This window comes from Neodiprion pinetum, chromosome 3 (genome assembly GCF_021155775.2).
Source record: "Neodiprion pinetum isolate iyNeoPine1 chromosome 3, iyNeoPine1.2, whole genome shotgun sequence".
Classification (NCBI taxonomy): domain Eukaryota; kingdom Metazoa; phylum Arthropoda; class Insecta; order Hymenoptera; family Diprionidae; genus Neodiprion; species Neodiprion pinetum.
Window position 1 is genome coordinate 34653546 of NC_060234.1, and position 15617 is coordinate 34669162.

At 40.2% G+C, this 15617-nt stretch overlaps 2 protein-coding genes across 3 annotated transcripts; one reads left to right on the top strand and one right to left on the bottom strand.

The window, feature by feature from the left end:
• Nucleotides 1-1221: 1221 nt before the first annotated feature.
• LOC124214528 (uncharacterized) lies at nt 1222-9118 on the bottom strand. 2 transcript variants are annotated; one of them, XM_046616865.2, is made up of 3 exons: nt 8355-9118; nt 5919-6010; nt 1222-5499 (listed from the first exon to the last, which is right to left on the bottom strand). In XM_046616865.2, the coding sequence occupies exons 2-3, from the start codon at nt 5997-5999 to the stop codon at nt 1795-1797; spliced, it is 3786 nt and encodes a 1261-aa protein (XP_046472821.1). In that variant the 5' UTR covers nt 6000-6010; nt 8355-9118; the 3' UTR covers nt 1222-1794. The 2 variants fall into 2 exon arrangements, with proteins under 2 accessions (XP_046472821.1, XP_046472820.1); XM_046616864.2 differs by lacking the exon at nt 8355-9118 and having other exon boundaries at nt 5919-6393.
• Nucleotides 9119-11194: 2076 nt separating this feature from the next.
• LOC124214681 (uncharacterized) lies at nt 11195-15088 on the top strand. The gene is made up of 4 exons (XM_046617223.2): nt 11195-11237; nt 11384-11543; nt 12052-12153; nt 13244-15088. Exons 1-4 carry the CDS (start codon nt 11209-11211, stop codon nt 13559-13561), a joined length of 609 nt encoding a protein of 202 aa, XP_046473179.1. The 5' UTR covers nt 11195-11208; the 3' UTR covers nt 13562-15088.
• The last annotated feature ends 529 nt before the right edge of the window (nt 15089-15617 follow it).

Below are 15617 nucleotides of genomic sequence, written 5' to 3' on the forward strand. Positions count from 1 at the left end.
TCGCATAAAAAGAATGCCACGGAGTGACAAGAGACACGTGACAAGGGAATCAAGATTTTTCCCAGCCCGACACTTTTCCGTCGATCAGATTTCTCGATACAAATCACTTGCAAACAAAGTTCACCCGTGACTCAACTCAACACGTGTGCAGTAGAGATCAGTGATTTAACGCTAAAAATATGATGTCATGTGTTTTTCCATGGACCTCTGCCACCCACGGACCTACAGCTTTCTTAGATGTGGGCAAACACATGTATTATGTTTGTTGTTATTTAGCAACGTTACTTTGTGCATACCTTTACCTCCGCCGCAAGCTATAATACACAGTTGCCTTGCCATTGCGATAGTAGAAAATTGTGATGAAACAGCTTGTTCAAATTTTGATAGATTGATCACTAGGTAGGGTATCGAATCTGCCGTTTGAAGCTGGATGGTCGAGAAATATTTGCTGTTCATTACCCGTACGAAATGACTCCAAACAATGTTTCACGGCCCACGTGATTTAATTCGAAACTTGAAATCAGCTGATTGGTTCTGATCATAAATCGGGTCCTGATCACGGAATTTGTAGTATCTACTGGTCAACACGGATTTTCCCGTTGGTTGGATTACACGTTTCTTATATCTTACATCCATAAGTATAAAAAGAAAAGTATTGAAAATATTTCATTGCACAAAATATGTATATGTAAATAGAAATCAAGGAAATGCATCTTTAAAACATGTTGCATTCCAAGCCTCCGTAGTTCTTTCATATTTCAACTAAGTAATCTCATGCCAAGGTGTGGAAAAAAATAATTGCGAAGCACGGCAAAAAATAGTTAGTTTTTGTTGGCCATTGTCATTACTCTTGCTTGATCTTCTATTAGTCACACGCTTGATCTTTTGTTTTGATACAAAACAATAACTCTGCATAAAAAATCATTTTTTCCTAATAATTTTACCGTTCAAAAAAAATCCTAAGTAAGCAACTTAAATTCATAAAAGTTACGAGCCAGATGTACTGTCCGGCAAGTATAATTAGCTGTGCTAGAGTTTCAGATTCCACTTTACTTTCAAAGTCCATTGCCATAATTATTATATATTGATCACGATCGTAATTACCAATCAGTATTATTTCTACTGCGTACGGAAGGCAAATCAGTGAACAATATGAAGATGAAAAAAAAAAAAAATTATTCAGCCAGTGAATAATCGGGATAGAAAGAAAAAGGAAAGGGGACACGTATTCGGAGTTTTTAATCTCATCTCAACGCGGCTCTTATCTTACATTTATAGAACCTTGTTCTTCAACGGCGACGCTATACGCGCTATTACGGCTTTCACAACTATCTCGAACTAATTGAATTTCGTCGGACCGATAAAGGACAGATACATCATCGCAGTTAACGATGGTAATTAACCTCTGAGCTTCCGCTCCCGTTCCGGAAGCTATTACAAATTCAGTTCAAATTGAATAATCATCTCAAATACTGATTATAAATAATATCAGTGAAACATATAGCCAGGTCACTTGTCTGAAGATTTGTTTCCTTTTTTTTTCTTTTTTATGGTTTCCTTTCCTTGTTTTAGTTTCAATTTTTATAGTTGAATAGAACGAATGTAATTAGGCAAGGTTTTTCTAAATTTCCATTCTGCGTGTACAATATCGGCAAGCTTGTGAACTAGTTATACTGCTATAATAGGCTGCCAACTGTTGTCATCGTACGATTCTTCTTCTCAGATTGAAACTCGTCCATCCTGGTTTCCATGATTCATCCGGTGTTCAATTTTGGACGTGACATGATCATATGATCAAAGACTTCCAGAGCGATGGTTCGTTCTCCGTGGTGCCGTAATGATGGATCTACGTTTCCTGACGACATCGATCTTGCCATCGGACCGGGTCTGATGAGGAACATGGTTCGTTCTCATCTGGTTATTCGCCTGCTTCTTCTTAATATCCGAATACATCGTCGAAGGATTCGACAGACCTGAATGCTCCCCAACTCGAACATCGACTGCTGAACTCCGATAATCCGTGTTCCTTAGTGGTTTCACCTCCGAACCAAGCGTTTGACTGGTAACAACACCTCTGGAACCACTTATAAAGTGCCGCTGCAATCTCTTCTGCCGATTTTCGCTATCGCGGTTTACATTCACATTCACATTCACATTCATTTTTCTGCGCTTATTTGTGTGATTCTTTATTGCACTGATGCCTGGCTTAATTCCCGATCCCATATTAGAGTCAGCGTATGAATCGTTGAATGTAACGGGTTTTTTGATTTTCAGTACCTGACCAGAGTGCGAAGCGAATGGATAGAACGTAAAAGGCCATGGACGTTTATGGCGCGTCAAAAGTTCATTTTGTGGGGGTTTTCGCTGAGTTGAGCGAACCAGATGCGATGATTGCCGATGTTTTGTCGGTGGTGCGAATTGGCCATGCGACTCGTCCGAAGAATTTTCGTAAAAACTGGCAGCAGCGTCGGTAGGAACCGATTCCGTTGCATAAAAGGAATCTAAGATACGAATCTTTTTCAGTCGATCGAGCCTTCTCTGGTATTGGGGATCTTTGAACTTGCACTGATTGTAGGGCAGAACTGTCATGGTAAGTTTACTTTCATCTAGTGTCCAAGGGTTGACCTCACCACTGGGCTTACATTTATTGCCACTGCAAACTAAATTGTTGCTCAGAGGAGGCTTATTACAATTGGGAAATATACATTCGGAAGGACTGGGACCAGTAGGAGGAAAGTAATTGCAGTCAGAACCGATGCATTCGATCGGATGCTCAGGTACGGATGGTATTCCACAATTGCCGTTTGCACAATGTTGCGGTTTATTGGGCATCCAAGATGGCGGGCAATTTTTCCCAATGCACTCCTGTTTATTATCACAACGATTGCCAATACATTCGGGATAACTGACACTGGGAGGAATAACGTAATTGCAGTCAGAACCGATGCATTCGATCGGATGCTCAGGTACGGATGGTGTTCCACAATTGCCGTTTGCACAATGTTGCGGTTTATTGGGCATCCAAGATGGCGGGCAATTTTTCCCAATGCACTCCTGTTTATTATCACAACGATTGCCAATACATTCGGGATAACTGACACTGGGAGGAATAACGTAATTGCAGTCAGAACCGATGCATTCGATCGGATGCTCAGGTATGGATGGTGTTCCACAATTGCCGTTTGCACAATGTTGCGGTTTATTGGGCATCCAAGATGGCGGGCAATTTTTCCCAATGCACTCCTGTTTATTATCACAACGATTGCCAATACATTCGGGATAACTGACACTGGGAGGAATAACGTAATTGCAGTCAGAACCGATGCATTCGATCGGATGCTCAGGTATGGATGGTGTTCCACAATTGCCGTTTGCACAATGTTGCGGTTTATTGGGCATCCAAGATGGCGGGCAATTTTTCCCAATGCACTCCTGTTTATCATCACAACGATTGCCAATACATTCGGGATAACTGACACTGGGAGGAATAAAGTCATTGCAGTCAGAACCGATGCATTCGATCGGATGCTCAGGTACGGATGGTGTTCCACAATTGCCGTTTGCACAATGTTGCGGTTTATTGGGCATCCACGATGGCGGGCAGTTTTTTCCAATGCACTTGTGCTCGTGGTGGTGCTGCTCCTCTTCGGAACTCGAGCTTTCAAGCCAATCACCACTAAAATAATCGAGGTAGTTTGAATCAAAACTGAAGTAGTCAGAGCATTCCATGCCTAAACAGTGGCCAAAAAATCTATTATAGGCTTTACCGGAATCGTCTTCTTCCAAGGAATTTGTGTTGGTTGTCGTTATTGTTGTTGGTTCCTCAGTTGCCCGCAGCTTGACCTCTAGCTGCTTTTCCACAAAATTTTCTACGGTGATCATTTCAGTTGCCGTTTCATGGTCTGCGGTATTATTATTTTTTGCACCAGACAACTCCATATTATTGGAGTCATTCTGAATTGTCAGCTCGCTTGTAACTTCACCAGTCTTTTCCGATCTTGCCTGTAACGAAGGCTTCAACACTTCCGTAATTAGCTGATTCGTCGATCGCTTACACTTATCAATATCAATTGACCCATCCTGATTCAAATTATGGAACAATCTAACAATGAGAGATTTGGTCTTTGAATTCACTAGCGTGCACTGTGCGATAATCTTCAAGCCGCGCTGCAGACACGATCTAGGATTACTGCACAACAGTTCTATCGCCATGACCTTCGAATTTATCAAACTTCCCCGAATATCATCCATCAACGAGACTAGGTTTGAGAAATTTGGAACGTTGCGAAGGTTCTCGTAGGCATCGAAAAGATCGAGCAGGTCGTTCAGGTTGTTTATCATACGACTCTGGTGCCAGAAGCGAGCGTGAGTGTGAAGAGCCGTCACTATATCAGGGGCAAAGTTGATGTCTCTCATCTGCCTCAGTATTTCCATTAACAACTGATCAGGGCCACTCTGCTGATATTTTTCAACCTTCAAATATTTTCGCACCACGTCAAAATCCTGCATCTTGTTCAAAAGGTAATTTTTTGCGTCACTGATATCCCTGTCAACAACATCTGGCGGTAGAACCAAATCGAAAAGATACTTCATCTGGATTGTGTTATTATCGTAAACCGCACCAAGAATTTCAATGTTAGGACTGATGGCCTCGACCTCGCTGATGACGTGTTGCGACAGTACGTCAAAGTTCTTGTTCTCATTTCTATCGTACATGGATTTCCGACCGTCAAAAATATTCTTAAGCAGTTCGTTCACTGTCAAAACCTGTCGCAGCTGATCTCTCGGCATAAGACTTTGCTTACGACCACTGTGCAATTTTTCGGACATCAGTAGCTGCATGACATTTTTTTCCGCCGCACGAACTTCATCGTTGAAACTATCGTACTGAACGCTCTGCAGGAGCCCAGACACCATTCCAGCCGTTAATGAGAGATGCCCCGATTTTAGGCGTTCCAAAATAGCTGGCAGGGAAAATCCTTCTGGGAACTGTTGCTTCAACCCAGCAGTTTTGAACATGTATCGCGTTATGTTGAAAACTCGCGTCAAGATCGTGTGCGGATGTGACTTATCGTGCTGTTTCATCGTTGCACACCGCAGTGAGCTTTCCCTCAAGCATGTGCGAACGTTCTTGTTGATGTGCCGACATATGCTTGACGGCCGAATGTCCGACTGCGCAAGAACGCTCGGTACTATGTCAAAAATATTGTACTTCCTCTTGAGCGTGTCCCGGTAAACTCTGTAAAGAGCTTCGAGTTGACTCATGCTAAAATCGTCGTAATGGTCGTAGACGAGTGCCCCGAAGGTATCGAGGATCTGGTTACGTAGGAAGGCTCCGTAGTGGAGAAAGTGTTCTGTTGCCTGTTGCAGTGTGTACGACGTCCTATAAACCGCCCAGCTATCGTACTTTTCCAACAATTGACGAGTTGTCCTTGCCAGATGTGGGTCCAATACGATCGGGTGTTCATTGCGCCGTATTTCACTGTAATCGATGAAACCCTGTAACAACAATTAATCACAGTCCTCGAATAATATCACCATGGATTTTATTCTCTTAAAAAAATACCTACGTAGTCTATCACTTTCGACAAGTACTTTTACACACTTTACAAAATACATGTTTCCGTGTTACGACCCTCAACTGATAATTCCTTTTTTAAACTGAGCTAAAATGTTCTCAATAAGAACAAAATCATCCCAAAAAGTAATTCATGTTGTATATTCAAGTCATAAAATATGGTACACGATACCATAACGATGTAGTGCATTTCAATAACAACAAATATGTGTTTGCATCGAATTTTAATAACCGAGTTCATGAGTATCTAATAATCATTTCAAATGCAGTATTATTAGAGTAATATATCTTGATGAACAATAAAACGTCACGGCTTACTCTACGCTGCACTGATACTTACTGTGACGATTTCTGTCCGCATAACCAAAGCAACGATAAACACGTTGAATATATTGAGATTTCCTTTCCACCGTAGCAACATTGCCAAAGATGCTGCAGACGGAACAATGGCTCAGTTATACACTCCTGGACAACAACCTGTCTGCTGTTTATATCGCGTACTCTAGTCACGCTGTATTCGCGTGTAAACGACCCACGCAACCTGAAACTTATGCACTGTGTACAGATGTGACATGTGTGTATGCCAAATTTATAAATGTCACTTTAGTCACACTTGCATCCCCTGCACACCCGCAAAGCTGTAAAGTCGCTGATCGCAGCGTGGGTGGGAATGAGAAACCACGAAGTTTGAGAATAAATTTCAGCTTTGTGTGTATTCGACGCACGAAGAAGACGTCGTGATCAGTGACAGACTCTTGCCACTGAGCACAGAGTATTCGAAGATTGTAACCCGCCTGTGATACGTTTGGAACAACCGCTCTATCAGCACGCGAATTATAATTCAATTTCAAACAATTGCCGATTAAATTTTTCCCGATCGATTGCCTGCTTAGCAAATGTTAAATAAGTGTAAATAGAAAAATCAGCACGATTGAAAACAGGTTGACGATAAATTTAAATTAACAATTGGCGTACGCGCAGTTCTCTGTGTTATTATATAGCATTTATGCGGTCATTTTCAGGCCGGATCTATACTAGGTAGTCCTTGTTTGAGATTCAATTTTCTCGTTTTTATCCTGATTGCACAAAAGTTTTTTCGTAAAATTCATCATCAACCGATTATTTTGCAACTGAAATTTGTTCCCCGTATCACTCGATCCCATAATGGAATGTTAATTGCAGTAATTGACGTAGTAACAATCGACGTTGAAATAATATGAGAATTATTTTACCACTACTTCTTGAATATATGTATTACAAACCCAATTTTACTCTACAAAAATGAAATTGGTTTCGTTTGCGGCCTGGAGGGAGTTCAATTCTACGGGATCAACGACGAGATTAAAATATCAATTCTCGCAGAGTAAATTGTCCCCCTCAACAGGTCTATAAAATGTCGAACGAACTGCAGCCACTTGTAAGCAGTTCATTAGAAACGGCTTTCAGTCGGAATTTGATTGATATTTCCATTTAGTGTTGATATAATTAGCAGTAAATCGCGTAACTCTTCAACGACGGGGTACATAATTGTTCGATTAAAACGAACGAGGATATTAGAAGCACGATTAAAAGCAATGGCAATCAGTAACTCGGAATCATTCACTCCGGGATCCTTCGACCAAAGGAACAAGGAGGAGGTAGAATTACCCCCTAGATTCACTATCATCGACGAATGAAGACGTTAGATTCACGGATTCAACGTATACCTAAGTACCATGTCCTACCCAGAAAATCCTACATTTATTACAGATTACGTACAGAGCCGAGAAACCCTTTCCCTTTCCCTTTCCAACCCCTTCGGGACCCGTTGAACTCTGTCTGAGAGTGTCGTTGAACCGTGTAATTAAGGAATTAATCTCCCCTCGACGCCTATCAAACCGGCGAACGTCGCAAGGCAGCGTCAGTCAAGCTCTGGGCATAAATTAATCAACTCTGGCAAAGTGAATGATAAAGCGAACATTTTACGAGTGATTTGGCGATGGTAAATGGACAGTCACGATCGACGGCGTGAAAAAATTCAACAAAACGTGGTAAATAAAACTTGCACTGTATACGGTTATGCAAACACTCGTCTTCGATCTAAGGCCGTTTTTCGTAACGCTGTATCCACCTCCACTCCGATAGTAGATCTGAAATTATTTTTTTATACCGCGACGAATCGTGCCAAAGGATCGAATTCGATGCGCGTTGATGCTCGTGAAAATGCAATTTAGTCTGATTACAACTGCAGCGATGGCGGAACAAAATCTGGTCTTATTATTTTCCATCACCGTCCGTTTAATTCCATCTTCCTTTGAAGAGGAAACGTTTACTAATTACTTTTTACAGATTATTTAATACTAGCTTTAAAACCCTCGCTCGCTAAAGCTCCCTCGGGGTCGCATGACTAGTGTAATTGGTTTTTGTGCTCGTGCGCTCGCTTACTAGTTATCAGTGTTTCACCAGATAACGTAGTTGTAGGGGAGACTGGGGCACGATGACCCCCCAAAAAATTCTGGTATTTGCTTCACGGTATACAGAATAAACACTGTCTTTGTGCATGTGACGCAAACCGAATCTGCCCGTAAGATTTTGCCTATATAATGTTACAAATCACGTTTACACATGCATGTAAGTATAACGTATTGTGATTTTATGGCAATAAATTTCGTCAAAAAATACCACAAAACAATCAGCTAAGTGCTAACAGATTTGAAATACGACGCACAGCAATTTTAGCTCTGATTGAACGACGTTATTGTCATGTATTCCTATGTATACTATGCCAACTACTCACCGATTGTAATTTGTTGATCTTGGTCGTTCGATTTTTTTTCGGATTCAAAATGTTATCTGAAGCATGAATATTGGTTTGATGGTACAAGACATGACGTTTTCAATAATCAAACTTGTACACTTGAAAATTTGTCCTGAAAGTCAAAAGTCACCAGGTGAAGGACCTGGACAGCCAGAACTACGGAGCGCTTGTTCTGGAAGTCAAGTTTCACCAAGAAGCGGACCTGGAGCTCAGAAACTACGCAGCGCTTGGTCAAACGTCACCAGGTCAAGAACCTGGACAGCCAGAACTGCGGAGCGCTTTTCCTGGATGTCAAGATCCACCGGGTGGAGGACCTGGACAGCCAGAATTACGGAAAATTAGTCCTGAAGGTGAAAAGTCACCAGGTCAACCAGAACTACGGTGCGCTTGTCCCTGAAGTCGAGTTTTACCAGGTAGTGAACCTGGAGCGCTTAACTACGGAGCGCTAGTCTCTGAAGTCGAGTTTCACCAGGTAGCGGACCTGGAGCATAGAAACTACGGAGCCCTTGTCCTGGAACTCGAGTTGCACCAGGTAGCGTACTTGCTCCGCAGGAACCACGAAGCGCTTGTCTTGGAAGTTAAATTTCACCAGGTAGTGGTCCTTGAGCGCAGAAACTACGGAGCGCTTGTCCTGGAGGTCGAGATCCACCAGGTGGGGGACCTAGAGCGCAGGATCCAGAAGGTAGAGAACCCGGTACTCAAAATCTGCGGAGCGCGATTCTCATCCGTCCGCTCTACTGCGCGGTTGTTTCCAGACTGAGGAACTCGGCTGATTTTCGTCGTCAACGATTACAATAGATCGATGACGTCAAAAGAAAAAAAAATTTGGGTGACGTCACTTTCTGAACATACGAACATCCAAACTTTGGTTTCGGACTTTAATACTATGTATGATATGATGTATGATGATTGTTATCGTTAGATGAACACTGTCAACATGTACCGTGACTTTTGCCTGCAGGTCAATTATTTCAAGCTATTCCACTAATTTCCTCTTCCAACAGTGATGTAACATTGACGTAATTGCCATTACGGAGCATTTACAATTATAAGTCGTGATTTCCCGAAGTACTTATTTGAAATAACATATTAACGCTTGATGAGTTTCTCTTTTTGAGAGAGGGAAACCCAACGTATTTCTAGCAGCTTGCTGACATTTCGACCGCATTCAATTTTTTACTGGTTCTAATGAAAAATTTATTAGAAAAGATTAAAAACGTCGTTGCTTCAATATACGGAAAGAAATGAAGCACCTCTCAGCGAATTATTGGGAATCGGTTCGGAGGTTTTATTGAATTAAATTAAATGAAAATCGGCTTGTCAGAGTAAATATTTCGCTGTCAACTGTACGCAGTTTCAATTAAACATTTACTATCGCGATATTTCTTTTCTCCGTTCGTAATTGTAGGTTCTGAATACTTATTAGGCTCATAAGTACTAAATTATTTACAAATTCCACAGTCGGCAATAAGCACTTTGTTTTATACAAATTGATAAATATTTGATATTACGTACCCAATTATTCTTTTCCAATTATAAACTGTCAAAATTAATAAGAGAATAAAAATTTGCCAATAAACACTGCGCGATTAATCAAACGTTCTCATCTGTCACCTTGTGAACATATCTAACGATTAAATGACGCGGTACAAAATTTTTCCAATCTTTCCGAAATTCGTTTGCTTATTGATAGTTAGGGACTGAGATTTTCATTCGTACATTTATTGTGCCTATATCCACACCTGCACGAAGTGCACAATCGATGCTGCTTCGTATATCTTTCCAAGCGTTATAATCGTCCATACGGTTGACGCAAGAAGTTATTCTGTAACTCCTGATCGGTCGTAACCAGTCTATTGGATTTATACAGCACACTGATTAATTGATCGATTGCCTCACTCATTCTCTACAAGTATGTGAATTATCTTGAAACATTTATCGATCATTCGGTAGGATACGGTGTAACAATTTTCTGAAGTACAGAGTCGAAGTTATACATTTAGTGTCATTAAAATGAAATCGAAGCTAGTTAAATTACAGGTAGTCGAAAAATCAACGACAGAGTAAAACTGAAGACCGATTTTAACGAAACGAGAATACCTTGTACACTGTTTTCATCTCGTAAGGTCGTCAAAAACTATCAGCCTATTCTACTCTCCGAGGTTTTCTTAGCGATCTATTTGTGGTTGTGGAACCAATGCAGTATCCACAACCTTGGACGTTAATAAAATAGACCCCAACCCCTAGCATTGAAAGAGTTTGCTGTTAATTCCGCAAATCTCGACAGGCTCTTGGTCTACGATTCCATTGTAATTGATAAGAATTGATGACCCGTATGTGGAAAAAATTCACCCGATTGAGGTTGAAAACTTCACGTATCGTTGTTAACCAATAATAGTAATAATGCGTTTAACATATTTCTACTTCTCCGCTGTCCATATGAGTTTAATCATGTTATTATCATTCAGTATCCTACAGTAACACTCATCTAGTTACTCGCAGTGATTAGAAAATCTTACTATATATTTTCATGACAATTGAATTGAGAAAATAGGACATTTTATGCGATAATTCCTAAGTACTCGCGGGATTAATTCGGTTTTGACGATCGTCAAAGTCTTCCATTGATCAACCGAGCAACTCGATTACTTGACCCGAAGATCACAGAAAAGAATGACAATCCCGAGCCCGATTCCAAGGGTCGGCGATCAGGCAAGGAATGTCCCCATTACGAACAATTCAATCTACCGTTTGATTTTCCACCCGTTCCGAATTTCCTATCCTGACCGCGCAACCGTGACCGTCGACGAGTCGGCGCAATCCGTACACCAATATGGATTCCTCGCCCTCGATAGGCGGCAGGTAACGTACTAAGCGTGTCCCTTTTCGGTGACTAAAGAAACAGTGTCGTTGCCGCGTATCTCGTAACATTTCGAGTACCCGGCGGGCTTGGACTTTGGTGGCGTTTTGGCGGTGTCTCAACTAGTATTTTTTTCGATCTGGTTCAGTCCCTCGGGACCCGGGGATCTAGAGATGGCCGAGGACTACGCCTACGCGTGTCAAAGAGCCGAGCTCCTGGGGCTGCCACTACCTAGTCAGGAGGAATGGACCAAGTCAAGGCAAGCCACTGAACCCACCAAAGAAGAGATCGAGGACTCGATAGTCGAGGTACGTGTTAAGACTGAGCGTTATGATGACCTGAATTCGGGGCTTCCAATACCCTTCGATTTATTATGAGAAGCCCAAAAAATTTCTGATGTAATCGTGTGAGATGGAGAAACAAAATAAATATCGAGGAGGTAAACTGAATTAAACCATGCCTCGGATTGTTGTGTCTGGATTCTCCTCGTTGTTTATTTATTTATATTTGTTCATTTGATATCGATGAGTTGAGTCGCATCTCTTTCATTGCAATCGTTAACCGAATATGCATGCTACATTCTCGACGCATATATATTCCTGGAGCAATTCTTTTTTATTTCAAATAGTGTACCAAAAGTTAATCTGATGGCCAAATCGAGTTTACAAGCTCCAGGTGATTATCGCGACATTATAAATTGATTATCGATAAAACCTTTTATTATAGTCATCATCTTTATTATGATCGAGAAGTAATCGCGAAACCCTGATTATTTTAAAGACTCGTAAAATAATAAGCGAATCTTCTGATTTATAGGATGCCACTATGAAAGATGAAAGCTTGCAACGCGTCGGGGGCGGTCTGGATGAACTTAACAGCATCCTAAGCGCAACTCAAAAGAAGCTGAACAGGTTTAAAGTAAGATAAAGCAGAGGAGAGTGTATTTTTTTTAGGTAGTACACAGCACAGCCTGCTGCGCGGTTTATCGACTTTTACCACAGTTGTTGTTTTCATAAAAAATTTCAACAAAGTTCAAGACATCATCTGTTCCGGATATTTTCAAGACGATCGAACAGTGGACCGATAAAAAAGTTAATCGCATGGCTTTGAAGTCGCAATTCTTTCTTACCATGGTAGACGCTTCATAAATATTCAGATGTAGTATGAAAAAAAAAAACATCGCACGGCATTTTCGCATTGAATCGCGATTAATTCGATTCGAATAAACTAACTGGCGTTTCGTCTGTGTATTACATGGTTCCGGTTATCCGGAAATTATTTCACTCGTCGTCAGCCTCTCATCGTGTTCATTAACTCGTCCAACTACTTTCGTCTGTGTTTCTCAGCAGTATAAGTGACGCTAAACGTCGATTATTGTGCTTCCATACCTACTATTCGATTGAAGATGATATATACTTTTTGCTTCTCGATTATACTCGATATCATCCTGAAATTTCAATCGTACTCCGATTCGGTCGCACAATCAAGTTTATCTTGCGACTGCAATTTTATATTCACGAATTCTGTTAAAGAATTATGGGCACGCTGATTGGAAACCGTTTCATTCAAGCGATAAAGGCTTTTTTAATGTATTCAGATTTATACTACTTTAACGTACAGACGTTGAGTAATAAAATATATTACGACCGTCCGTCAGTTCGCCGACAGTGATTCTGAATAGATTCAGTTCGCAGCATTCACACAAGTAGTAATTCCTGATAACCCGAACGCTGGGTACACAATGCATAATTTATGGCCGTCGCTATTTTACCATTCAAATTTGTATTCACGGCAGTTTTTAAAGGCGATGAGTACTGAACGAATACAGCGGATGTTTACACTCTACACGGTCCCGTTCGCTAACACTTAACCGTCAGCTCTTTCCATCGATCACGAAAACCATTCAACATAATGGTCCGGCGCGTCTTTTCCTCCGGGGCTCTTGATGGCCAGCGATGAATGAAATTCCTCATGCTTACCGAGTTTAGAGCGTAAGCTTCGATTCCAGACTGTCTGCGGTAGCTTGGGGGCCATGTTGAAGGTACGAGTGGGCTCCAGGTCAAGCACTCCAGACCATGCACCTCTCCAGCCAAACCCGGACAGCTCGAAAGGCTTGAGTGACACCCTGACGGCCGATGAGACTATATCTGTGGAGTGTACGGTGGATGAAACGGTTGAAAAGATCGGGGCTGGTGCTCGGAGGCACGATATCAATGATAAGATCGAGTCACACGTTGACAAGTTGGACCTGTTGATATCGAAGGCGGAAAACGCACAGTACAGTATGCAGCATCAAACGAAGCAAATGAAGAAATTTTTGAAATAGTCGACGCGCTTATTACTAGAAAAATCAAACTACGCGATATAGGAAATGCGCTAAAAGCCGGAATTCGAATAAATTTTCGTACATACTCGTACAAGGCGTATTCTTGCTTTTGGTAAACTAGACGTTGACCTTCTGCAGGCATTGGTTGAATTAAACTAGTCGTTGCGTTCAGCCCATTTTCTACGTCACGGCCTCGAGCATAAAACTCAAATTATTAATGATGTTTTTCTCTTTTTGACAAAACTATACATAGCACAGGATAAAGATTTTGCAAATTTCTTAACTGTACGATTTAAAAAAATTATTCGTAAGTGGCTGTTCTGCAGAGTGATCATTCTTTGTTGATAATGTTATTATCGTTACGAAGAAAAAAAAAAAGAAAAACTTATTTATAAGCAAAATTCGAATTCATATCTGTATACCTCAACAACGATTAATCAATTCTCTCAATCTTATGGTATTGCTAATCGGTCGTTGGTGCTTCGAATGTAATCGCAGTAATCATTGTATCAAGCTGTGTATATACCCTACGAATAATGTTCGCTTCCGAATGCACTTTATAGCAACTTTGGAGTACAGTTTTTGCTTATAATATTATAGCATGACAGTAAGCTCTAATGCCTGAATTTACCACGAAACATACTAGCTCGATTAAGCTTTCCTACTCTGCTTGGAGAATTCACGGAAAAATGTAACTCTTTTTTCTATCGATTATCAGCCATACTTAATTCATGATGAGTACCCGTTAAAACGGCAAATGAATACTTTTTCACAAAAATTTTCACTAACTCTTAGCAAGTTAATTTCGTCTGAATTCATTGAGCGTCTAAGCTAACATCTCTTCAAACTTACCATAAATCAACAATTCATTACAAATTTGAAGGTTGAGAGCTTCCAGTCATTACGAAGTCGACGAAATATTCTTTATCTTAAAATAACTTTTATACTTTACAATGCATAATTAATATCTAATTATAAGCCGCAGATACCGCATCCTCAGCATCCATTGGTATAGAATAATTTGTTCGTTGATTTAAAAACCGGTAATACATACATTTGAGGTGATTTACGTCTATAATAGATTTGACATAAAAAATGTTGATAAGTCTTTTCCATGCATTGGAAGTAAAAAGATATTTAATGAAAAAATTTACCAAATTTTTTAAGGCGATACAATTACATAGACTGACTTTGAGCCACTTGTGTTGGGATTCAAGATCAAAATCTTCGTTCCCTGGTGTAATTTTATCAACATACCTGAATTGTACATACTTTTTATACATGTATGTATACATTTGTTAATTATGAATTATACAAATATTTGAGAGATTTACGATGTATTACATTATATACAATGTTATATCATAAATAACGTTTCTTAAGTTTAAATCAATTTTAAAGTTATTGTACTTGCATTATAATATTGTTGCTATTGTTGTTATGTAATATACCACAACCGCTTGTTGATTCTCACGAATAAATTATATGTTACAATTACGATTAACCATGTATAAATGAAATTACCATTATATATTGATGCTTGTAACCAAACTCGTTCTCAGCCTATTTCAATATGATCCTGAATGGCAATTTTTTTTATGCAATACAAAAGTATGGCAGGAATTGGCGCGTATTAAAATTATGACCGTTTTGAAGTTTTAATTCGACGTGTCAGAAGAACCGGCAGTGTATTGAATTGTGGCTAATCAAACAAATACGAGTCAAGTAGTGCCACCTGGATTCGGTTTGACCTGCCGCGTAAACGTGACCGTCGGTAAAAAGCATAGTAAAAAGCGCTAGACGAGACGCGCTGTTTAGTTTTCAAACTGACACTTTTGCCAGAGTTCCATAATGATTTATCCCTATTAATTCATTGATCCTGTTTAGGAAGAGAGAAACTTAGTGCCCTTGAGTAACTCTGGTTCACTTTATGAATATCAATTACAAACTGACGTAAATGAAAACTCGAGTTCGTTTGTTTTCGCCTAAATGTTGAACTAAACTTCTCATCCACGTGAAAGGGATGAGAGTATAATTAATAACATAATAGTATACA